Below are 25,012 nucleotides of genomic sequence, written 5' to 3'. Positions count from 1 at the left end.
TGCTGGGATTGAGCCCCGCATGGGGCTCTCTGCTCAGTGGAGAGCCTGCTTCCCCCTCTCTCTCTGCCTGCCTCTGTGCCTACTTGTGATCTCTCTCTCTCTGTGTCAAATAAATAAATAAAATCTTTCAAAAAAAAAAAAAAAAGAAGAAGAAGAAGAAGAAGAAGAAGACGACCTGCAAGGTGTTACGGAGCACAAGAAGAGAAGTGAGAAGAGCTAGTGATCCAGGCCAGGACAAGCTGGGTCTGAGAGGAGGGGAGGGGAGGGGAAGAGGAAGGAGGCAAAGTCACACCTGGATTTCTGCCTCCTTGAGGAATCTTGGCCCTGGGAACAGTGTGCCTCACTGGGTGTGAGGTCAGAGGATGGTCCCTGGTGCTGGCTCTGACATAGCTGACTTTCATACTCAAGCCAGGTGTCAAATCAATAGATACAGGTTGTTCACTCACACACTTGGAATCATTTCTGGATGGCTGTCATGCTTTTGGTAGGTCCATCCCATTGGGCACAGGAAGAAACTGGAGAAGTTATGAGGGTGCCTAGGAAGGGGAGTGGGTATCCAAGCTTCTCAGAGGAAAAATCAAATCGTGGCCTGCCACTCAGTGCCCCCAAATAAGATAAAGAATCTCAGCCTCTGGGGGATCACTGGGGGTAGAGTGGGCCTGAAACAGTTGGCTGAAGGGGTCTGGAAATAGAAACTGTGGAGTCACACACAAAATGGTTGAGGAAGCATGTGAAGATTGGCAAAATGATAAGAAAGACAGTTGAAATGTGGGATGGATACCAGAGGTTCATAATACTATTCACTCTCCTTGGGTATATGTTTGAAAATGTCCATAACAGAAGGTTACAAAAGCTTTAAAACAGAACAAAACAACAACAACAAAGTGTGAATGTATCTGCGTGTGGCGTGTGTAGCCTGCTGATGTGGGTGCGGAAGCAGTTCAGGGACCTCTGCGTGTCAGTGCAGATGTGTGCATTCACCACTGTGGGCACGGACTGCGCAAGCTGCAGCGTGCATGCGGTTGGGGACAGCGCTTGGGCAGGGCAGGGGGGAAGCTTTTGCTCTGTGCAGGCCCTCCACATTCACCTAGCATCATGATCACAACCTGCCCAGGCCACTGGTGCTGTAATGTCCGTGTAACCAGATATGTGAGACAGGGCGGCTGTGTGCCTGAACTTGTGACACGGTGTGAACACGGCTATCTCTGTGTGACTGCCAGGCACTGAGTGTGGATTTGGGGGGCACGACTTGGTGTGACGGGGCCCCGGTCCAGAGTCCAATGGTGTTAGACTCTTCACTCTCCTTTGAACGATCCCCGGCAGCTCTCCAGCGCCCCCTCCCCCCCCGTCTGATAGTACGAAGGGGGAAACACCTGTTGGGGGGCTGGGATCGGCAGAGGCGCTCGGGGCCTCTCCCCCGGCGCCCCCGCCCGCCCTGCCCCTGTCGGGTCCCGCCCCCGCGGCCGCGCGGGCATAGCCGCTTGTGAGCGCACGGCGGCCAGAAGAGCGCACGGCGGCAGGAGCGCACGGCGGGGGACCCCGCGCAGGGAAGCGAGCCGAGCAAGTAGCTGCCCGAAAGGCGGGCGGAGCAGAGGGATCGCCGTGGAGACGCCGGGGGCACCGGGCCGCGCCAGGCTGGTGAGTGCGCCGCGGGCCGTGGGGAGCCAGAGAGCGGGCGTCGAGACCCCGCGGTCGGGGTCCCCAGCCCGCCCGGTCCCAGGCTCTGCCCCCGCCGCCCTCTGTTCCCGCGCCTCATCAGTGCTGGTCCTCTGCGTCTCTGCCCCGTCTCTCCGTCTGTTTTTCCTTGCCTCTGTCTCTGTTTCCCCCTATTTACTGTCTCGCCCTGTTTCCTTCTAATCTCTTCTCCCTCTTCCGTCTCTGTCTCCTTCGTGCTGCGTCGCTATTTCCCGGTCCCTCTCAACGACTGTCTCACTATTTTTCTCTCCAGCTCTGTCTCTGTCCCTGTCCCTCTCTGGACTGCCTGTCACTCAGGTCTTGTTATTTATCTCTTGCTTCTCTATGTCTCTTACCTTCCCTCTTTACCCAGCATCTCTATCAATCTCATCTCTCCCCACTTCTGTCTCTCCGTTCTTGTCTTTGCCGGATATCTCTGTCTCTTCCCACCTCTATCTCTCATTGTCTCTCAGTCTCATCTCTATTTCTATTTCTGTACCTCTCCTGTCATTGACTCTCGCTTGGATCTCTCTTTTGCTCTCGCCTTCTCTCCCCGCTCCCCTCTCCTTCTCTCTGTTTCTTGGTGCTGGTCACCCTCTCTGATCTGCTCTCTCTACCTGTCCTCTGTCAATGTCCTTTTCCATCTCTTTGGGTCTCCTTTCTTGTCTCTCCTGCTCTTTCTCCCTCTGTCTGTCATCTCTGAGAAAGCTATCTTTCTGCTTTTTTTCTTGTGGCCCCCTTACACTTCCCTGAATCAGTGACCAGCTCCTCTTGTGCTGGGGGTTGTGGGGGCAGCAGGGCCCAACACTCATAATTCCCACCCCCACAGGCGGCCCTTTCCTCGGGGCCCCGCCTGGTGCCAGCCCCCTCACCAGCGGGGGGACTGCGCCTGGAAGCTGTAATGGAGGCCCTGCAGAGGCAGCAGGCAGCCCGCCTGGCCCAAGGGGTGGGGCCATTGCCCCCCCCACGCTCACTGCCACCACCACTACCTCCTTTGCCTGGCCCCCGGACCCTGCAGGCCCCTGAGGGGGCCTTGGGGGAGGTTGGGACTGAAGAAGAGGAGGATGCTGAAGAGGATGAGGAAGGGGAGGAAGCCGGGGCAGAGGAGGAGGCAGCCAAGGAGAGCCGTCCAGGGACGCGGGGCCCCAGCTCACCTTCCAGCCAACCCCCTGGACCTCATCCCCATGAATGGACCTACGAGGAACAGTTCAAGCAGGTAGGACCCCCTCGATGTCAGGCCCTCTCCCCTTTCTCTGGGCAAAGGCAAAACCAGGGGATTCTTAACCCACCCACCCCCACTGCCCTCTGCAGAATGGAAAGACAGAGACACAGAGACTTGGAGAGAGGGGGAAGACTGAAAGATAGAAAATGACAGGAAGGGAGAAACAGACACCCAGAGACATGGAAAGAAGTGCATAGGCACACACTGAAAGGTGCAGGAGACGCCCAGAAACATGGAGGCATGACAGACTAGAGGCTTTTGGTGAGGCTGGAAGGAAAAGTGGGAGGGGTGAGGAGCTTCAAGAATTCTTTTGAGGGAGTGGGATCTGAGGAATGAGGATTCCAGTGCCAGAACCATCATACCCTACCTTCTCCCACATCAAGTCACAAGGTCATATTCCAGCAACCAGTGGGGGTTTCCTGGGCTGCCTATTTCTGTCTTTCGAAGCAGGCTGGAGGTTGCTAGTCCTCTGGCAAGCTGATAGCCTCCTCATCTCTTCCCTGGTGCACTGCCCTTATCCAAACCTCTCCCTGGACTGAAGTCTGTGGGTGACAGTTCCTAGTCTGTGATGGCCACTACAGCCGCAGTGTGACTAAAGGACTCCTGCACAGCTGGGAATGACAAGATCTTACTCATAGGAGCCTTAATATGAGGTTCTTCCTCTCTGTGGAATGCATCTGGTTGTTATTCTAAGGCACTGCTTCAGGCTGTCACTATGAGGGTATTATGAAGGACTCTGACTCTAGGTGTGCTGTCCTGGTAATGTTACTTGTAGGATGTTGGTCTTGGGTATTTTCCAGAAGTATTCATCTGTGCCTAGTACTCTGTGGCATTAGCGTCAAACTGGAAGAGTTATTCAGAGCTCTGTGGTTCTAGCGACTGTTTCTTCTGGCTATAATTCTGGGAATTATTACTTGGAGAGCATGTGTGTTATTTGTGTGTATCCATCTAATACTTCGGACTCAGTTCTTGTGGGAGTGTAGGTCTAAAGTGGAACTCTAGGGTTTGTTACTTATGGGTGTTTGGTGTGTGTGTGTGTGTGTGTGTGTTTATTCTGAGAGTTCTTCTTGGGGAATGGAGTGTTACCTATTGGTGTTACTCAGGGACTGTTATTCTGAGTAAACGACTGTTACTCTTGGGATTGTTTCTCCTGGGTGGTATTTGAGAGGTGAAACTGGAGATGAGGCTCCAGGTGACTGCAAATGTGTGGAATGACCTCTGGGCCTTCCAAGTTCTGACCCCACAGATCCTGGGTGGTGCAGGGCCGTTACCTCTGTGGCAGCCTCTATAGTGGAGAGGTCACTGTCCCTGGCAAGAGACCAGAAGGTGGGCTGAGGGGCCCCAAGTTTCAATCCAGGAGCTTCTGAGTATCCACTCTGCCTGAGGAATGGGTTAGAGGTATCTCTGCCCTTCGTCCCCAGCCTTGATACATGGAGATGTGAAAAGCAAGAAGCCTTTGCAGGAATGAGCAAGAGTAAATGAGCGCCTCAGAGACATCTGTCAGTTTCTTCAATGTGATGCACTCTCCTAGCCTGACTTCCTCCCTAGGGCTCTGTGCATGCCCTGGAGGGCAGGCTGGACCTCCTAAGCTTCCTCTCAGTCCCCTATTCCCCAGAGGGATGGTTTGAGTTTCCCAGGGCCTGCCTGGCCTTTGGAGGGTCTCTGTGTATATTAGAAAAAAGTGCCCCTACCTACCCTCACGGGGAGAGAGTCTAATGCCAGGGAGTCCACATTTCAGACCCTACTCACCCTTTCAGCTAAGAACCCTTATTCAGGGTATAACCTGAGTTGGGGTCCCAAGGGGAGGGGGGAAGTCAGTGGAGCTGAAAAATGACCTCAGTCCTTCCCCAGCTGTACGAGCTTGATGCAGACCCCAAGAGGAAGGAATTTCTGGATGACCTGTTTAGCTTCATGCAGAAGAGGGGTGAGTGGGATGATGTAAGGGAAGGACCCCTACCTACCAGTTTTGAGGAAGGGAGACCCCAGGGTTTAGTCCCTAGGTTGGGTCCTCTCTGCAGAGGCCTGAGCTTGGCAACACCTATCCTTTGGGCCCTCAATAGCATCTTTAACCTCTGACCCTTCCCCCCTCCTCCACCCAGGGATTAATTAGTGGCCAGCCCACTGGCAGGTTAATGAGTGTGGGATCAATTGGGAGGGTGGGAGGGGGAACTGGTAAGGGGTTGGCTTGGGGGGGTTCCCAGGATTGGGTGGCTGGGAATGCCTTGTTCCTCTTTCAGTGACCCTTTGTCCAGCCTTGTCTCTCCTCAGTTTCCCCTTACTTTAGGCAGGGGACTCCCAATGTTGTCCACAGCAGGAAGGACTGGGATTAGACTGAAGGAAGGACTTCCCAGGGGTAGGCTGGGGACCATGTGATTTGGGGTTGTGGAGGAGGAGGAATTCCTTTCCAGGAATCTCAGAGCTAGAAGAAAATGCAAGGGTCCAGGAGATCAGGGTGGGCGGCAGTCCATCACTTAGGCTTCTCCCCAGATTCATGGGTCCGAAGACTGACTCATTATCTCTCTCTACAAAGCTAATTAACTCACTCGGAGCTTGGCCTGATAAGCCACTAATTAACTAGCTGCACTGCACCCCCCTCCCTTAGCGCAGCTGCTGGTCAAAGTCCCCCAGGCTCCCACTGCAGGCCCAGCATCCCCTTTCCGGATCCCTTCTAGCCAGGGAGCATCAGTGGGACCCCAGGTCTTTTTTGCTTCCCAGGGAGGCCCAGTCATTCTGGTCCCAATGTCCCCTCCCTCCCTTTCCTCGAGGTCTGCCTCCGCTGGGGAAGTGGGGTAGGGTGGTCTGAGCAGGTCCCAGCATTCCTTCCCATAACCCTCAGGCCGGGAGCTCTGCCTCCCTCCGGTCCCTGCCTCCCTCCGCTCACTCTGCTGGGGGAGGAGGTCCCGCGGGACCGATAATTTCCCCCCATTAATCAGGCCGCAGCTAATTGTTCGGGTCCAAAGGCGGTGGCGGAAGGGGACGGGATCGGTAAGGAATTAACTGGGGCCCATCGCTCAGCGCAGACAGGCCCCTTTGTCAGGACTGGCCAGCGGGGGCGGCGTGAGCTGCGGAGTTGGCAAGCGGAGCCGTGGGCCGCTGCTTCTATCAGCCATGCCCCCACCTCGGACAGCCATCCTGGGGCCCCTGCTTAGGGGAGTCCAGCTCTTCAGCACTGTCAGGAAGTCCTTACTACGGTCTACCCCAAGGGTCGGCAAACTTTTAAGCCTGCTGGCCAAATCTAGCCGCCAGCGAGATAAGAATGGTTTTTACATTTTTAAATAGTGGGGGAAAATTAAAAGATGAATGACATTTCAGGACATGTGAAATTCGAATTTCAAGGTCTGTAAATAAAGTTTTTATTGCAACACAGCTGGGCCCATTCCTCTAAATAATCTCTATACCTGCTTTCAATATATGGCAGAGTGGAGTAGTTCGGACAGAGGAGGTTTGACCCTCAAAGCCTGTAATATTTACCGTCTAGACCTTTACAGAAGTTTGCCGACCCTTGATCTAGCTTCCTGTCCTTCCTGCTACAATGCAGGGCTTGGGGGCTCTGTGGACTCTGCCTGGAATCCCACCTCCCCATCCCTCCCTATTCCCTTTTCTCAGAGGTCCCGCCCTGTACCCTGGCTTCACTCAGGTAACTGACTCCTTCAGTCCTTGAGGGTGTCCGCCCACAGGATCTCAGTCTTAATGTCCTGACTCTCTGTCCACCTCCCACCAGGGACGCCAGTGAACCGTGTGCCCATCATGGCAAAGCAGGTGCTGGACCTGTATGCGCTCTTTCGTCTGGTGACAGCCAAAGGCGGCCTGGTGGAAGTCATCAACCGCAAGGTGTGGCGGGAGGTCACACGCGGCCTCAGCCTGCCCACCACCATCACGTCGGCAGCCTTCACTCTACGCACCCAGTGAGGCCAGGCGCGCGAGCGTATCGGGGAAGGCGCGGGGAGGGGACCACAGGGCGTGGAGGGCCCAGGGGTACTTTCGTGGTGGGCTTGATCAGTTGGGTCCAGCCTCCCACCCACCCTGCCTTGTTCGTCCGTCCCTAGGTACATGAAGTACCTGTACCCCTACGAGTGCGAGACGCGGGCGCTCAGCTCCCCGGGGGAGCTCCAGGCAGCCATCGACAGCAACCGACGCGAGGGCCGTCGTCAGGCGTATACCGCCGCCCCGCTCTACAGCTTAGCTGGGCCTACCCCTCGGGGAACCCCGGGCCACCTCTCCGGTCCCGGCGCCGCCCCGCTGACGCCTACGCCCAGCCCCCGTCCTGCCCAGGGCTCCGCCTCAGGCCTGCCGGCTCACGCCTGCGCGCAGCTGAGCCCGAGCCCCATTAAGAAAGGTGTGAGGGGAGAGGGGCTGAGGTTTGGGCGTCTCTGAGACCTAGGGGGTGTGCTGAAACATAGAGAACATTAAAATGTGGCGACTCTGAAGTCTGGGAGGCATTGAGGTATGAGAGCAGTAAGGACTGACAAGGCGCTGGGGTTTGCCGACAGCTAAGGTTCAGGTGTACTGAGGTTTGGGGTCAATGAAGCCGTGGGAGGTCTGGGGTACGGGTTACTGCGATGTGGGCCTGAAGTTCAGAAAAAGGCCATTTATCTAGAGGAGCTCCATTCCACACCTGTCCAACGTGGGCTCCTATTTGCATGTAGTTTTTGCCTCCTGTGACCTGTATTATTTAATAACTAATAACAAGGAAAGCCCTCACATTATCTTGGACCAACCTAGGCATATATTGGCCCTTTGGGCTCGACAACTTCAGAGCCTCGAGGCTAAGACTCTGGATGGGGCGGGGCGGATCACACTTGGTGCTTCAGCTTGGGTAACCTCCATTGGTCCCAGGCCTGGGAGGTAAACCAAATGCAGAGGCAGAGTTGGTTGGTCCAGGAGAGTTGAATGACCTGTTCTTCCAGAGGAAAGCGGAATTCCAGCCCCTCGACTGGCACTGCCTGTGGGCCTGGCTTTGGGAACTGCAAGGGAGAAGTTGGCACCTGAGGAGCCGCCAGAGAAGAGGGCTGTGCTGATGGGGCACATAGACCCACCTCGACCTGGAGTTCCCCCCAGTTTCCTGCCCCGTGGCAAGGTTCCCCTGAGGGGTGAGGAGGGGTCTGTGCACTGAGGGAGAACATAGGTGTTGGAGGTGGGGCAGAAAGATCCCTCAGTAGACAACTGTGTGATTATAGGTGTTGGGCAGAAGTGGAATGGGGGCTGTCTATAAGGATGGAGGGGGGAGCTTATAAGTCTGAAGCCTGATTCTCCAAAATGTGACTCCCTGCCCCTCCTGGACAGAAGAGCGGCTGGATGGGCCTCTCAATCTGGCAGGCAGTGGTATCAGCAGTATCAACATGGCACTAGAGATCAACGGGGTGGTCTACACTGGTATGGGTACTGCAGGCTGTCTATACTGGCATGAGGTCAGGGGTATTTGCTCTGGCATGGGGATTTTAGAATTTCTCAGCTAGCATGAGGTTCAGGGATATCCAAACTTGCATGGGTAATGTGGTGGTCAGGGGATTGCTACAATGGCATGGGTTAAAGGGGTGTCTACAATGGCATGGGGTCTAAGGCATGACCTCTCTGGCATGGGTACCATGGGATGTCTGCCTTGTCATGGGCCTATGTATCAGTGTAAATATTTCTTGTTTACCTATTTGAGAGTATCTATATTGGCATAGGAGTCTCCACTGACCTAAGGGGTTTGTCCTCATTGGTTTGTGGCAGGGATTTGTGTGTGGTGTTCTAACAATCAGGACACTGACTTTTGTTTTCCTCTTCTGTTTCTGTGCCCACCCCTTCCTGCCTGTGTTTTCCCTCTACCATCTCCTCACCCCTTTGTCAGGTGTCCTCTTTGCCCGTCGCCAGCCTGTGCCAGCTTCCCAGGGTCCAACCAACCCTGCACCTCTGCTCCCTACAGGACCCCCTTCCAGCACCTCACCATGAGAACTCCCACTTGGAATTAAGAGTCCCAGCTCCAATGCTGAGGGGAGGGGAGGAGACATCCCCCACACCTTGATTCTTTCAGGGTGCCCACTCTAGGACCCAGCCCTGGGACATGACCCCCCCCCAAGATGCCATGTGGGATTGAAGCCAAAGAGTTTTCTCTCAATGTTACATCTACCTCATTGTAAAGGGAGAGCATCTCCTCCCTGCCTGACCCCAGCAGCATCAGCATCTACCAAAGAGTTCTGCCCCCAGTAATCCCAATCATCTCCTCATGTGCCTCCCTGTGTCAATGTCATCTCTAGGACCCCACCTCTTCAAATCATACCTGCTTCTCTTCAGAAGCCATATGAAGGGTTAGGTTGGGGTGTTGTGAAGGATTCGTCCCTCAGGTCACATCTGAATAATAAAGCTGCAGTCCCTCCCTCTCCAGTGCCTCCTCTCCTTTTTCTTTGGGTCTGGGGGTTGAGGCCAGAGGTTCTCAGAGGGGACGAGAGAACAGCAAATATCCACGAAAGTAGAGGGGCTGGGGGGGGCGCATGGGTGGCTCAGTAAGTTAAGCCTCTGCCTTTGGCTCAGGTCGTGGTCTCAGGGTCCTGGGATCGAGCCCCCTCATCGGGTTCTCTGCTCAGGAGAGCCCCCTCTCTCTGCCTGCCTCTCTGCCTACTTGTGATTTGTCAAATAAATAAATAAAATCTTTTTTTTAAAAAGGAAGGAAGGAAAATAGAGGGGCTGGATTTCATGACTCGGACTGCCTGAGTTCAAATCCTGATTCTACTTTGGAGTGTGGGGTGTCCTTGGGCAAGACATTTAATCGCTTGAACCTCTAAGACTCTTGATTGTGGTATCCCAGGGAGTCTCCTACTGATCTATGGGAAAGGATCAATCCTTTAAAAATAGGTGTATTTATATGGGCAGTCTCGGGGAATAGGGTGGGAAACCTCTCCGGTTCCCTGGAATTAGAAGAAAGGCAAAACCTTGTCTTGACAAGCAGAAGCTGGAAGCTAAGGTAGGGCTTGACAGCTTGGCTAGGGTAACCGTTGCCTAGGTAACCAGTCAGCTTTTGACATCTTTCACGGGCCCTGTCGGTCACTTCCGGCATCGGAGGGCTGAATCGTGACGCCACTTCCCGTATCGTGGTTCACCCACGCACTCGGATTAGCCAGCCTTCTCTATTTGGCCGGATGTCCCGCCTTCTGGCTGATCCCCGGCTGAGGCGGGGTGGCAGTAGCTATGGCGGCTGTGACCGATGTGCAGCGGCTACAGGCCCGTGTAGAGGAGCTGGAGCGCTGGGTGTACGGGTCGGGCGGGCCGCGCGGCTCGCGGAAGGTGAGCGATCTGGTTTCCAGTGCTCTCTTTTTGGGGCAGAGCAAGAGCGGTCTACTGGCCTGGTCCTTGGGATGGATGCTACCACTCCAGTTTCATCTCCTGCAGCCTGGCTTTTGACATAATAAAAGTTCGAAACCTTCCAGAGCTTATCGGACCCTCGGGGTCCATTTTCGTATAGAGCGCACTGCGGGTTATTAGGACCAGTTGCAATGGGCTCGGTGTGAACTGTGACTAAGACTCCTCCTCTGCCCTCGCGGACTAGCTTGGGGAGACCTAACACACTCGAGAAACTGACTAGAGAGAGTATCACGAAGAGCTGGAGTCCGCAGTGGAAGGGCCGTCACAGAGCCCTGCGTCATTAATTGCTAAATACTGTACAGAAGGAGGGCCATGGGACGCCAGAGGAGGCAGAGCAAAGGTGGATAAGGAAGGCCCCCGGGATGGGAGGCGAGGTCTGAAAGAGCCAGGACTAGGAGGGGAAGAGATTGGGTACCGGGTGTTGAGATATGGACCGGACTCCTTCACACCAGTGACTGGATTTTGACAACCGTGAAGCTTAGTTCTCTCAACCCCCACCCCCTCATCCCCTTTTTACTATGAGAAGATCTTTTACTGAAGGCGGAGTGTCAGGCATTCCCTGGTGTTAAGTGCATCAGAGGTAATGATGTCTTTTTGTACATTTCTTCTGGAATTAGTTGTCAGTAACAGATTATGCCCCATTTGAGAACTGATTTCTCAAAACATTTGCTTCAGTTGACATCTATGACACTAAATCCTAATTTTCCTCCTTCCTCTATAGCTGTTGCTGCTTAGTCCTATTTGCCTCCCCATATATTTGACCCTTGCATATTGGCGTTCCTTATCCTGTATTCTAAAATACAGGTTTTAGAAACCTGGGTGAGATTATTCACTCCTATAGCCTCTCCCTTTGTTTAACACTTTAATATCGGGACTCCACATCCTCTACCCCTAAAGTCTAGGTAGGTTCAGCTAGATAGGTAGGAACCAGGGAATATAATATATAGGATATACTAATGCCCTATGAATGCAATTATAGTTAATTATCTCCCAACAGACTTGAAGCTTCCCAAGGACTACATGATTATCTTCCCCTTCACACTGAGGATTCCTGGAAGGTGGGGTTGCATCTCCTTTAAGACAAAAGAAGGCGCCAGCCTACTTTGCTGGGACAAGGAGATTTGGGAGTCTGAGGGAATGAGTGTTTTTTTACCTCTTTCAAGGCTTGAGTCAAGAGGTGAATCTTGGAATTAACTTTCAATCCCCTTACAGGTGGCTGATGGCCTAGTCAAGGTACAGGTGGCTTTGGGGAACATTGCCAGCAAGAGGGAGAGAGTGAAGATTCTGTACAAAAAGAGTAAGTGATTCCATAGGGTGCCTGCCTGACCTTCCTATGCCTGTGCTTCGTGGGACATGGTCCTTGCCCTCCAGCCCAGGCAGGTCACTGGAATTGCCCTATAGCGATAGAACGTGAAGATGTTTTCCTGCTGAAATGGTAAAGTGGGGTGTTGTGCTTAAACTCCAAGCCCATGATAGTGTCCTAAGTTATGGGATAAGACCTCTGCCTCAAAGATCCTCTTGGTAGAGTAAGGAGGAGAGATATGGGATTTCCATAGGCAAGGTTCAAAGGCAGGAAAGAAATTAGACCCTGAGAGCCCCAGGGTCTAATTTTTTTTTTTTTTAGCCATACCTTTTTTTTTTGCCATACCTTATTTTTTTTAGCTATACCTTTTTGCTATGTCAAAGCAAGCAACCTAAAAATTGGAAAAAGCTCTGACTTGTCTTGGTGGCACTACGGGGCAAGGGACCTTCCACCTTTGTTGAAGATAGGTCAGTGGGAAAGCTGAGGGCCCCAGAATAGTGGAGACAATTGTGTTCCCAGCTGTAAAGGCTGAGGTTAACCAGGAGGTGGTCAGAGGGGAGAGAAAGGGAGGTGGGGCCTGATGGAGGTCTGCTGATGGGCACTGTGGATGTCATCTTCCCACTCAAGGCTCTCCGCAAGGTTGACCACTGATATCCTTCTAATATCCCCTAATATCCTTCATAAGACAGATTCCCCACTCCCCAGCCCCATTCCATTTTCCATCTTGCTTCTTTTCTAGTTGAAGACCTGATCAAATATCTGGATCCTGAATACATTGACCGCATTGCCATACCTGATGCCTCTAAGCTGCAGTTCATATTAGCAGGTAGTGCTGGACAATGTGTGCACATGCATCTGGGGATTATGGTTTGTGGGGGAAGCTGGGCACAGAGATGGCCACCCTGCCAGTCCTCTCATGGATACAGCTCTGGAATCTGCTGTCTGGAATTCTGGCCTAGCTCTGGGCTGAGGCCTGAGGTCATCCTGTAGTCCTCTAGTAGGCTTTGGGTGTGGTATCATTCTGAGCCAGCTGCAGGCCATAGTGCCAGCAACAGTGGGAACTACTTCAGTGTTCTATCAGTGATCTATCTCTAGGATTTTCCTTCAGAACCTTCCTCACTTCCATTCACTAGACAGGAGAGCTTCTAGAAAAGGGTGGGAGCAGAACATTGCATTTGGGAGAGGCGAGAATATTGGTATGAGTTTCAACATTTTTCTTTCATGTGAGAAAGCACTGGGATTTCATAGTTCTAGACCTGGCAATGTCTGCTACCCAGTTTAGTCAGCCACTCCATGAGGTAGGGCTTGCCAAGTACCTGTGTTTGTTCATTCATTCAAAAGATGTTTAATGACTGTAATGACTGATCATCTGCTGTGATCCAGACCATCCTTGGTGTGAGGTATATGGTGGTGAACCAGGACATCCCTAAACCATTGCCATGGCTCAGGTACCAAGTTCAGGAGATCTTCTCCTACACCGACTATGGAGTCCAGCCTCTCCATCCCTCCCAGTCCACTGCCTCAGTATCTGTCCCCTCATACATGAATAGTTACAGTCGAGTCCTCTTCCTGACCGTAGTCCTTCTCTCCATGCATGTAATCCAGTATCCTCTTCCCCAAACACATCAATATGCTACTTTGTCTACTTTGGAACCTCAGCATCTCCATCTCTCTCCTTGCTAGAATAAAATCCTAATTCCTTAGCCTGCCATTCAGAGCCTTCTATAGTCTGTGGATATACCTTCCCATGTAGCTCTGTTTCCTGTGCTCTCTTTGCACCAGTTCAGCCAATTGAATTCTTTTTCCTCTATTAATTGATACGCATCCTTGCCTCCCAACATTTGACATAACAGTCATCCCTTCTTGAATGTGCTTCCTGCTCACTGCAGCCATTGAAATCACCTGTGCGAGGTCCAGTCCAGATCCTGCTCTTCTCACTGGGCTCTGCTGTTACTGCCCCAGCTCTCCAGAAGCTTGTAATTGTCCCTGCCTTTCAGGGCCACCGAGCAGAACCTGCCTGATAGTCTGGCGCATGTCTCCTCTTTCATACCATCCCAGGCGTCCTTGGGCATGGAGACCCAAGTCTGAAGTACTTTGTCTCCTGTGGTGTCAGAGGGACTCACTGAGTTTGTTAATAGGAGGCTAGAGGAAGAGGCCCTAGAGTTAAAACTTTAAGACAGGTGGGATTTGGAGAAACGTAGAGGCTCCTTGGGCTCAAGATGGCTCATACCGGAGGCATCTAGGAGAGGTGGGGGCAGAATGGGGGAATATGCACCTAGAGAAGGGGCAGTGGGCAGAGTAGCTGCCCCATGCTCCAGGACTCAGCCATCTCCCCTGCCACGTTCTCAGCCCCTCACATAGGAGTAGCAGTGCCCAGGCTTACCTCACTGTCTTGTCTGGTTTTGCCTCAGAGGAGCAGTTTATCTTATCCCAGATTGCACTCCTGGAGCAGGTGGAGGCTTTGGTGCCCATGCTGGACAGCGCTCACATCAAAGGTACCTCTTTGCGGCTGCAGCTCTACTATTCTGCTTGGGGAGGTGGGTGGATAGCCAGGACTTCCCTGTGCCTCAGGTGCCCAGGGTTCAAGCTAAGTCTGTTCCTTATCTTTACCCTCATCCTGGGGGTACCTGCTACCTGCATTGGGATTAAAATGGCCAGAGCAGAGTCAGTTTCAGAACCTCAGGCAGTTTGGACCTAAGGACACTAGTTTAAGTCCAGCAGCCCCCAACTCTGGGTATTCCTTCTACCTTCTTCCTCATCCTCTCAGCATCTGTTCTGCATGGTGCTGTAAAGCCCGAGTTCCTGCCACGCTTGTGAATGTGTGTAAATTCTTCCCACCACACTTCCCAGAGCAGTCCCTGGGCCTGTTTTTACAGGCAGACAGTGACTTTAATTGAATTCAGATATCCATCTTGTCTGTCTCTGGAGGTATTTTTTCCTAGTTCCCTATCCCCACCCCTGATCAGCTATCTGCTGAGGGTCTAACAGCCTTAAGCTGAGGGCCCAGCATGGTGGCCAAGGCTCTGGGTGTTGGATTCCAGGTGTCCAGCATAGGAACCTGGCATTCATCTTCAACCCACCTGCAGGCTCCCTGTTCCAGGCAGATCTGGTCCCACTGGGCTGAGAGCAAAGGGAGAGATCCTGTGATAAGCAAAGCTTTCTTTACTTCATCCTGCTTACAGCACTGGGGTGGGGGCATGGGGCAACTCTGGGGACCCCCTCCTTGTTTTCTCCTAGGAGCCTGTATCTTCGCCCCCTCTGGGTCCTAGAGTAAGACTGGGGTGGGCAGGGAGCCCCGCCACCTTTAGCTGCAGTGGTCGATGAAGCCTGGCGTTTGCTTAGCTTCTCCACTCAATACTCTAATCCTGCTGAAGACCTAATAGACTATTGAGCAGTCCCGGGGGAAGGCACAAGCATCATCAGGCAGTGTGTGTTGTGTTTTACAGCAGTTCCTGAGCATGCTGCCCGCCTGCAGCGCTTGGCCCAGATCTACATCCAGCAGCAGGTATGGGAGGGGAGAGGAGTGGAAGGGAAAGTAGAGGTGGTGAGGCTCCTAGTCCCCACCCGTGCTACCTGGGGAAGCAGCCTCAGGCTATCCTCATGTCAGCTCCAGGGGAAACTTGAAGATTTATCCTTTATCTTCCATCTGCCTTAGGTCTCTTGCCTCTGAGTAGGACTGTTCTGAGACACCAGAAAGTTGATGATGGGAGGTGCCCAAGAATTTCTGGGAATGGTGTGTCCTTGACTATGAGTGGAGGAGCTGTTTTCTGTTTTGTTTTACCATTCCCAGGCCTTAGATTAAAGTTCAGAGAGGATTCAAATGTAGGGGACAGGGAAGGAAGTATATATATATGTCTATAAACTAGCAGGAATATTTTCTTAAATGAGTAGTCCACTCCCCCTTAGGACTGCTGTTAAGGTACCCATCTTGGAGCTTGATTGTGCCTTGCTAGAAATTTGCTCCTTTTGGCTCTGGGGTTAAACACTACCTTTTCTAGGCTTTATGGGGAGTGAGGGCCCCTTATAAGGCAGGAAAGTTAGTGGGAAGTGGGGACTTTATCCAGCTCCTTTCTCTGTCATACGTTGGCCCCATAGGACCAGTGTGTGGAGATCACTGAGGAGTCCAAGGCTCTCCTGGAGGAATACAACAAGACTGTATCCTTTCTGCTCGGCCAGGCCCCTAAAGAATGCTGTCCAAAGCCCTGTCCTTTTGTTCCATCTTCAGCTCTGGCTGTTTTACCCCATCCCAATGACCCTGTCTATTCCCCTCCTTCCCAACCTGTTGGCAGATGGAAGATCTCTCTACTCCCTCATTCAGGCTTTTGTTGTCACCTTGACCTGCCGCCAGACGATGCTTCTCTCCAAGCAGTTTGTGCAGTGGGATGAGCTACTTTGCCAGCTAGAGGCCGCCAAGCAAGTGAAGCCAGCAGAGGAATGATGGCTGCTTCCCATTCCTGGGTGGGCCAGGACAGCCAGGCTCCAGGGCAGTGTGCTAAACTGCCTTTGTAACAGGGCAGAGGCAGCTCTGTATTTACTGGATTCTCAGCCTACCTGCATTCAGGTGGGGCTCTGGGGTCAGAGCTCTAGCTACTTGAGGTTTGCTATTTGCACCCTTTCCCCACATCAGTGTCCTATTCCAGTGACAATAAACTATAGAAATCACTGGAGGTGTGTGCCAACTTCCTGGTCTATGATGGGAATGATGGTGAAGACGAGGGTGGTAGAGGGCAGAATTGTCAGCCTTGCTAGTGGTTGGACCAGGAGCTATACTTACCCTGGTCTGGCTTTCTGGGGGATGTAGAGCTCTCAGCACAGATACTCTCATTTGATTAATATGAGTGGAAGATTTGTTCGTGCATTCATTTATCTCACATTTATCAAGTATCTTCCAAATGTCAGATATCATGCTAGGTGGGGAGGATGTGATCCCTGCACTGCACAGACTAGCTGCAGAGATGATCAAGGAAAAGACCCATCCCACCAGTTGGGCACTGGGTCCTTTGGAGCACCAAAGAAAAAGGGATGGGGGAGGCAGCCCTGGAAGGTTATATGCAGGGTATTCCAGAGCGGGGGGAGCAGCATGTGCAAAGGCAGGATCCTTGAGGTTTCTCTCTTAGGAGCTTACTTGGTGCTGTTAGGCGGGAAGAGGAGCCCAGAAGAGGTTTGGTTGCAGGGCTTTGGGCTCTTTGGTGGGCACGGGCTGTTTTTGGAGTGGTGGGGGTGGGGGTGGCTGGGATAGAGACGGAGGGAGCTTGATGGAGCGGAGGTGGAGATTGGTGCCTCACTCCACCAAGTGTTTGCTGCCCCCTTGTGGTCTCAGGGAGCGCTGTGGCCCCAAACCCCTTTAGAGCTTCCTGCCCGCCAGCCACCCCCCTTGCACCGTTTCGCTAGCATCTCAAATTCAGCATGTCCTCTAAGATGGAAACTTGGGAGTCATCCTAGATTTTTTCCTTCTTCTCAGTACAGTCACCAACTCACCAAACTTACCTCCTATTATCTCCCAACTTAATCTCTATTCCAACTGCTATTTCTGTTTCATTCTCTGAAATCATTTAACAAATATTTGAGCTTCTACTATGCGCTAGGCACCATACGAGTATCCGTGGGCACGCGCGGCACCCCGCCGCCTGTTCACCCGCGGTTGCGGCCCAGTTTCCCAGCTCCCACCCCATTTGGCGGCAGCCAGAGTGAGCTGTGCACACAAACTGGTTTGACTGGCCCCTGATGAAAAGCCACCGTGGCTCGCTATGCCCACAGGATGAGGTCGAAGCTCAGAACTCGGTGACCGACGCTCTCCCCCGCGCAGCAGCAGCCACTTCAAACGGAACCTCTCGGCCAGTCAAGTGAAACCCACTGCTTCGCCTTTGCTATTGCACGCGCTCTATTGGTGACGCCCCCCAGCCATCTTCTCATGGCCGGATCCTCCCCATCTTTGGGACGCGAGTCTCTGATGGTGGCTCCTCTCCGCGGGGCTCTTCTGCGCCCCGGTAGGGGTGCCCCTTCCCCAGGGCGTAGCAGCGGAGACTGCCTGTATATTCATGGTCTCAGGCTGCCCTGGCTCAGCTCACTTCCGGACGTCCAGGCCAAACTCCGCTTTGCCGCTGAGGCACCGCGGGCTACGGCCCGGTAGGCCACGGCCCCGCAGGCCCCGCCTCTACCCGGCGTGCGCGGCCCCGCGGCTTCGGCGCGCTCCCGGCGTGCGCGCCATCTTGGCTCCATATTGAACCGGAGGTGTGCGCAGCCGTGGTGGTGAGAGCTGGAGCGCGGGTTTGGGGTCGGTGATGCGGGTGTCTGGATGTACAGGGAGGAGAGCGGAGGCTGGCTCCTTGGTGTCTGAGGCATGCTGGGCTTTGGACCGCCCGTGGCGGTGGAGGGGGCCGTGCTGTGGACCCCGCTCTAGGCGTAGTCCACGCAGCGCTCCGCGTCAAGCCTCTGTTTGAGTTTCTGAGTGACCTGGGTTGGGAGCATCAACACTGGGAATCTCAGGGTGAGGGGTGCTCGGCCCTATTCTTAGGATCCCGGAATGGGGGAGGGGTTCAGTTCTGTTTGAGGAGCATGTGGAGGAGGGTTCTTTGCTCTTGCCAGGCGGCTTGGAGTGTAGGAACCTCTGCGAGCGGAGTGAGGGGTCCTTGTCCCTGTCTTAGAGAGCTGTGGGTGGGGGGCGCTTAGCCTTGTTTTCAAAAGTCTGCGGCAAGGTTGTAACCGGGGCACAGGGACGCAAAAGCACCTGGCTCTGGGGGTCCCGAACAGAACAGATTCTGCCACTCCCGGCTGACAAAATCCAAAGGCAGAGAGATGAGTGTCGATAAAACAAGAAAGGACTTAATTTCAGTGGAGCCAACACTGAGAAGACAGCGGACTCAGTGCTGTCTCAAAAACTGTCTTTAAAGTGCTGACAGTGCTTCTAGGTTTATACAAGGAGAACGTGGGGCAACGGTTAGTCTGTAGGTGCAATGGGCAGTAAAAGGCAGGTCCATCATTGTCTTGGGGCCAAAGAGGGTCTTGCTGGCCTTAACACAGACCTTATTGCTTGAGGGGTAGTTTTGGTTCCCATCAAGGGATGCTTTGCTTGCAGGGTCTTTTGCCTGAGTTAAAAGATAGCTAAAGGGGTGCCTTGCTGGCTCAGTCAGTAGAGCATGCAACTCTTGATCTTGGGGGTTATGAGTTGGAGCCCCACGTTGGGTGTAGAGCTTTAAAAAAAAAGGCTGGAAGAAAGATAAACTGGAAAGAACTTTATTAGAAAGTACAGGTTGAGGTAAAAATGGAGGTGAAGTCCATGTTCAAGGGCACAGCCCTGTCCCAAGGAGTTCAAGGTGAAGGAGGCTCAGTCCCAGTCCTAGGGAGTTTAGGATGAGGGGGCTTGGCCTATCCTAAAGAGCCCAGTGTTTGATGAATTTGGCCCTGTGTCGGGGACTGCATGGTGCAGGGAGGCTTATGGCTATGTCCAGAAGAATGGGGTGTTTGGGATACTGCCCTTTCCCAGGATAAAGTAGGCATGGCACCTGTGCTGAGAAGCCAGTGGTGAGGGGATACAGTCCTGTTCCTGGGAAGCCTGGGATGAGGAGCGGGACCATTTCCTGGAGAGCTGGGGTTAGAGGATGGCTTGGGGCGTATTGCCCAGCATTCATCTGACACTTCCCTGCAGTGGACCGTGAAATTCAGACACAACAGCAAGTGGAATGGAGCACTACCGGAAAGCTGGCTCTGTGGAACTCCCAGCACCTTCTCCGATGCCTCGGCTACCTCCTGATACCCTGGAGATGCGGGTCCGAGATGGCAGCAAAATCCGCAACCTACTGGGGCTGGCACTGGGTCGATTGGAGGGTGGTGGTGCACGGCATGTGGTGTTCTCAGGTTCTGGTCGGGCTGCAGGGAAGGCAGTCAGCTGTGCTGAGATTGTCAAGCGGCGTGTACCGGGCCTGCACCAGCTAACCAAGCTGCGCTTCCTGCAGACTGAGGACAGCTGGGTGCCAGTCTCACCTGACACAGGCCTGGATCCCCTCACGGTGCGCCGCCATGTACCTGCAGTATGGGTACTGCTAAGCCGGGACCCCCTGGACCCCAATGAGTGTGGCTACCAGCCTCCAGGAGCACCCCCTGGCCTGGGCCCCACATCAAGCTCCAGCTGTGGTCCACGACCCCGAAGAAGGGTTCGAGACACCTGGTCCTGAAGATGTGCCGAGCAAGCTGTTTTCCACGTATGAATGTCTAGGATGGCTTTGCCTCCTCAGGAAAGCCTCTTGTAACTGTTCAACATCCCCAACAAGACTTGAATCCACAGAAATGGGCCTCCCTATCCTGCTTCCCCTTCTTTCTGGAGTGTGAAAAGGGACTGCTACGAAGAGTTACAGGTGTGCAGTCTCAGCTGGGGGCTGAATTGCTTAAGAAGGGTTTACTTGGCATTCTACCTACTGTGCCTCTGTCCTTTCTTCTGACAGAGATCCAGGGAGTGGGTTAGGAAATAAACGTTCTGCCCATTTGTTTGATGAGCCTCTGCTTGACCTGCTATGTGGAGGTGGGAATAAAGGAGGGGGAGTCCCTGTGCCTTTCTATCCCACCCCTAATTTAGGGACATTTTTCTTTTGCAGAATTTTTACATTGTAGTGATTTACAGTGTAGTGATTAAGGTCATGATGTCAGGTACTGATTACTTGGATTTGAATCCTGATTCTGCCATTTGCTAGTAAGTTACTGCTTTGTGAACTTGGGCAAGTAGTACTCTGAGCCTTAGTGATTCCCATCCATAACACAGGATATATGTGGTTTTTACCTCATAGGGTTGTTACGAGGATTAAATGTAGAAATATACACATACGACTCTTAGATACCACCTGGGCGTATAGTGCTATATAAATGTTAATTGCTATCATTATTAATAACTCCACTTACAAACATATTTTTTCCTATCTTAAAAACAACTCATGGGACCCCTGGCTGGCTCAGTTGGAATATCATGTGGCTCTTGATCTCAGGGTCATGAGTTCAAGCCCCATGTTGGGTGTAGAGATTACTTAAATAAATAGACTTTAAAAAACAAAAAACCTATAGCTCAGGGCGCCTGGGTGGCTCAGTGGGTTAAGCCTCTGCCTTCAGCTCAGGTAATGATCTCAGGTCCTCGGATTGAGCCCCACATCAGGCTCTGCTCAGCAGAGGCCCCGCATCAAGTTCAGCCTGCTTCCCCATCTCTCTCTCTGCCTGCCTCTCTGCCTATTTGTCCTCTCTGTAAAATAAATAAATAAAATCTTAAACAAACAAACCTATAGCTCAATTTCATATCTCCTCTCCAGGTTTCATCCTTCCTTTTTACCCCTTGCTGGTCCTTTTCTATCTCAGCTTGGCCATAAACTCTTAGATTCACCATGGTAAGGCAGGGGCATGAGGAGAGAGGTGAAGATTGCAGTGGTAGCCAGGAGTCTGCAGGAACAGAGCAGGATTGTGGGCAGTGTAGATTCAGTGAAGAGTTAAGTCAGGTGAGTCTCCCACTGGATTTTGAGGTCTTCTCCAATGTATCCAGTAGACTGAGTGTCCAGTCACCAGGAAAGCACAAACTTGGGGCTATTCTGGGCTCCCATTGTGGCATGGAGGGCCCAGCAATTTGAGAGTGGTGAAATGATATTTGGCTGAGTCTAGGTGGGAGGGGTTAGGAGGTTGGGAGAAATGGAGGACCAAGGCCTCAATAAGGGCTTTAGGGCAGGGATTAGGGGACCAACCATAAGGCCAGAAGACTGTGGTCAAGCTTTGAATGCTGCATTCTGTGCTTTCCAAGGGAGGTTGCCCAGAGTAATAGAGAAGACTCTGAGGGAGAGGCAAGTGATGCAGATTCAGGGGATATTAGAGACATGAAATCCTCTGAGCAGCTCCCCAGCCAGTCCTCTCAAACACAGAAGGTCAAGGAGCATCTAAAACACCCCTAGAAGCTCTGGCAGGCACTCTGGTGTCTTGCTAGCAGCAGCTGCCTGACTTCTCCCCATTCTCTTTGTGGCTAACTTGGGTTTTTGCTCCTTCCCAACTTCTGCATATTGCCTTTTCTCTAAGCATCACTTGGTGTTTTCTACCATGAACAGCTTTCTGAGTGTCACTAGTCCCCAGAACTTTGGGGCCAGCCTCTTGAAGACTGTTGTTACGTACCTCAACATCTATCCTGATCCAGTCTGCTCTAGCCATGGTATAATGGTCAAGTGGAATAAACACGGTGACCGGTACTGAATGAATGCTTCAGTAAGGTGGTATCACAAGCCCTGGGAGTCCTAGGAGGGGCTCCCATTTGGGCAGCTCACTGAGGCACCACCTGGGAACTCCAGGATGATGGCAGGGGTATGTGTGAGGGAAACAGCTGGGGTCAAAATTGGAAGGAACAGGATCTGCAGTTTAGAGAATCAGGAAACAGGCCAGAAGCTTAGAGAGGGATGACTAGTGATTCTGGGATATTTTTCCTCCTGGGTCTCTGTGGGGCCCTATTGGAACCTAGAGGAGGAATTTTAGGGAGGGAGCCAGAGAGAAGATAGGCCTTTAGAGCCAGAAAGCTTGATCCAACTTAGGAGGGACATAAGAGTTGTGTGTAACTGCTGATTCAGTTTCTTCCCACATTCTTAAACCACTCCAGTGTCGCTTCTGCCTCCATAATTTCTTAGGAAAGTTTATGCTTTGGTATGAAAGGTAAGGAAGTGGAGATAGCTCTTTCAAGAAGTGGGACTGTGAATGCGAGGAGAGGTGATAAATGTAGAGGAATGTGGAATACAGAGTTTTTTATTTTAATGACTTAGAAATTTGAGCATATTTGTAGGTTGGTGGAAGAAGCTAGTAAAGAAAGAGAAAGATGCAAAAGACTGTGGTTAACTCAGAATGAGACTCTAAGAGGTAAAAGGGAATGGGAGCCAGAACCATGGAGGTATGGGCCTCCCAAAGGGGACAGGAGAGAGGACTCCCTGTAAGTTGCCAGGGAAGGAGTTGAAGATGGGTGTGCATGAGGAAGGGTGTGGAGGTGAAGGTGGGATATGAGGGAGTTCAGAAGGTTTCTATCTCTTCTTGAAGCAGGAATCCAGCTCTGCTGCTGAGAGTGGAATGAGGAGGCCGGTGGGAAAGTAGTATGAGATAGTTGTTGCAGGAGAGAGAACCAGAGAGGTACAGGAGGATGACCAGGCAGGGCTAAAAGCCCAGGTGAGGCTGGTGACCATGAACTTGTAGTGTTATCAGAGTGTGTGAGCTTCAGTAGCATCTGTAGGATAGGTGAGGACTCAGAGAAATCACTGTTGCATTCTTCCAGACTGTGGTTGAGACTGGCAGAAATGATGAAAGAATAGCGAGGAGAATAGCAAGATGTAGTGAAGGGTCAAGGAATCCAAAGTGGGCCAGGAGACAAGTGAAGATAGAAAGGGGTAGAAGTCACTGTCCTGGAGATCCACATGAAGATGTCTGGGGTGGGGTGGGATGAAATGGAGTAGTTGAGAGAACTAGGACAGGGCACTGCCCTAGTTCTAGGGCAGTCATACCAAAGTACCACAGAGTGGTCTAGAACAATAGAAATGTATTGCCTGACAGTGTTGGGAGACTAGAAGTCTCAAGTCGGTGTCAGCAGGGCCATTTTCCCTCTGAAACCTATGGGAGAATCCTTCCTTGACTTGTCCTAATTTGTTTGTTTGTTTGTTTTAAAAGATTTTATTTGACAGAGACCACAAGCTGGAGGAGTGGCAGGCAAGGGAAAAAGCAGGCTCCCCACTGAGCAAGGAGCCCGACGATGCAGGGCTCCATCCTCAGGCCCTGGGACTCCATCCTCGGACCCTGGGATCACGACCTGAGCCCAAGGCAGACACTTAACCAACTGAAGCACTCAGGCGCCCCAGACTCATCTTAATTTCTGATTTGTCATCAGTCTTTGGCCTTCCTAGCTTTTAGATGTCATTCTAAAATGACTCCAGGCTTTCATCTTCACACTTTCTTCCCTTGTGTCTGTTTCTATGTTCAGTTTTCTCCTTTTTATAAGGAAACTGATCATATTGGATTAGGGCCCACCCAAATAGCCTCATTTTAACTTGATTCCCTCTGTAAAGATCTTATTTACAAATAAAGTCACCTTTTCTCTTACTGGGGTTACGACTTAAACATATCCTTTATAGAGGGACATAATTTAACATTAACTAAAGGATGAGATGGAAGAAGGTGGTTTTCAGAGTTTTAAGAGCTGACTGGACTTCGTTGTGGCCATGAGAGTGAATAGCTGGGTGGCCTGGAGGGAAAGTCACTGAAGATGAGGCTGAAGAATTGAGAGGCTGGGGAGTGTGGCAGTGTGTTGGGGGCAGGAGTTGGGCATCAGGATGGGCAATGGAGTCATCCAGGATGGAATGTGCTGAGCACTCTTACTGCCTGGTTTGGAGGTGGCATGTCAGGTGATTTTGTTAGTCTTGGAATGGGGACTTAGAAACACAATATGACTGGAGGGGTTATATACCTTCCCCGTGCAAGCAGGCACCAAGTCCTGCCAATTTTGCTTCCTAGGTGTCTCTCCATTCCCACAGCCTCTGCTTTTTTGTGCCCCTCATTATCTTAGAACATTCTCCTTACTGGCCTCCTTGCTTTACACCCTTCTGAGCTCTCCTTCAAACCAAGTTCCCTTTGTTCAGAATGCTCTTCTGCCAGATTCCTGCCTGGCTGTCTCCCTTCCTCCTTAAAGCCTTTGCTCAAATGTCACCTCAGTAAGGCCTTTTCTGACCAATCAATTTAAGATTGCAGTCAAGCACTTCTGTACTTCTTTTTTTTTTTTAAGGGTTTAATTTGTTTACAAGGAAATAAGAGAGGGGCACCTGGGTTGCTCAGTGAGTTAAAGCCTCTGCCTTTGGCTCAGGTCATGATCCCAGGGTCCTGGGATCGAGCCCCACATCAGGCTCTCTGCTCAGCAGGGAGCCTGCTTCCCTTCCTCTCTCTCTGCCTGCCTCCCTGCCTACTTGTGATCTCTGTCTGTCAAATAAATAAACAAAATCTTAAAAAAATAAAAATAAAAAGAAATAAGAGAGAGAGCACGTGTGAGCAAGAGTAAGCAGGCAGAGGGAACGAGAATCTGAAGCAGACTCCCCACTGAGTATGGAGCTCAACACAGGGCTCAATCCCAGGACCAGGAGATCATGACCTGAGCCGAAACCAAGAGTCAGATGCTTAACTGACTAAGCCACCCAGGTACGCCATCATTCAAGCACTTGATTTCCCTTACCCTGCCTTTTCCCCCTGTTCTAATTTACTTCTTTAAAATAGTGTTTTTGTTTATTGTCTTGTCTCCTCTAGATGAGAATGTAAGCTTGGAAAGGGCAGGAATCTTTGTTTTGTTGATTAATGTAACCTAAGAATCTTGAACATTGCTTGGTTACATAGTAGGTGCTTGATAAATATTTAATGTAAGAATGAATGAATATTGAGCCTCCAAGCATTTGGCCATACCCAGATCTGTCATTCTCCCTCAACCTCCCCATGTCCAGATTATAAGG

At 51.9% G+C, this 25,012-nt stretch overlaps 3 protein-coding genes across 5 annotated transcripts; all 3 read left to right on the top strand.

Moving 5' to 3' along the window:
* Nucleotides 1-1,465: 1,465 nt before the first annotated feature.
* ARID3C (AT-rich interaction domain 3C) lies at nt 1,466-9,258 on the top strand (the record flags this gene model as incomplete). Of its 2 annotated transcripts, XM_080820816.1 has the most annotated exons (8): nt 1,466-1,638; nt 2,504-2,890; nt 4,748-4,820; nt 6,618-6,801; nt 6,943-7,232; nt 7,804-7,986; nt 8,180-8,269; nt 8,730-8,830. In XM_080820816.1, exons 2-8 carry the CDS (start codon nt 2,576-2,578, stop codon nt 8,828-8,830), a joined length of 1,236 nt encoding a protein of 411 aa, XP_080676942.1. In that variant the 5' UTR covers nt 1,466-1,638; nt 2,504-2,575. The 2 variants fall into 2 exon arrangements, with proteins under 2 accessions (XP_080676942.1, XP_080676941.1); XM_080820815.1 differs by lacking the exon at nt 8,180-8,269 and having other exon boundaries at nt 8,730-9,258.
* Nucleotides 9,259-10,026: 768 nt separating this feature from the next.
* On the top strand, nt 10,027-16,202 carry DCTN3 (dynactin subunit 3). Of its 2 annotated transcripts, none has more exons than XM_080820812.1 (7): nt 10,027-10,159; nt 11,450-11,534; nt 12,280-12,366; nt 13,952-14,035; nt 14,990-15,045; nt 15,636-15,695; nt 15,889-16,202. In XM_080820812.1, exons 1-7 carry the CDS (start codon nt 10,064-10,066, stop codon nt 15,976-15,978), a joined length of 558 nt encoding a protein of 185 aa, XP_080676938.1. In that variant the 5' UTR covers nt 10,027-10,063; the 3' UTR covers nt 15,979-16,202. The 2 variants fall into 2 exon arrangements, with proteins under 2 accessions (XP_080676938.1, XP_080676937.1); XM_080820811.1 differs by having other exon boundaries at nt 14,987-15,045.
* A 1,546-nt stretch (nt 16,203-17,748) lies between these two features.
* On the top strand, nt 17,749-20,026 carry RPP25L (ribonuclease P/MRP subunit p25 like). The gene is made up of 2 exons (XM_080820810.1): nt 17,749-17,789; nt 19,186-20,026. Exon 2 carries the CDS (start codon nt 19,220-19,222, stop codon nt 19,709-19,711), a length of 492 nt encoding a protein of 163 aa, XP_080676936.1. The 5' UTR covers nt 17,749-17,789; nt 19,186-19,219; the 3' UTR covers nt 19,712-20,026.
* The last annotated feature ends 4,986 nt before the right edge of the window (nt 20,027-25,012 follow it).

Source organism: Martes martes (genome assembly GCF_963455335.1).
Source record: "Martes martes genome assembly, chromosome: 12".
Taxonomy (NCBI): Eukaryota; Metazoa; Chordata; class Mammalia; order Carnivora; family Mustelidae; genus Martes; species Martes martes.
This window is presented reverse-complemented; position numbering and strand designations above follow the sequence as displayed.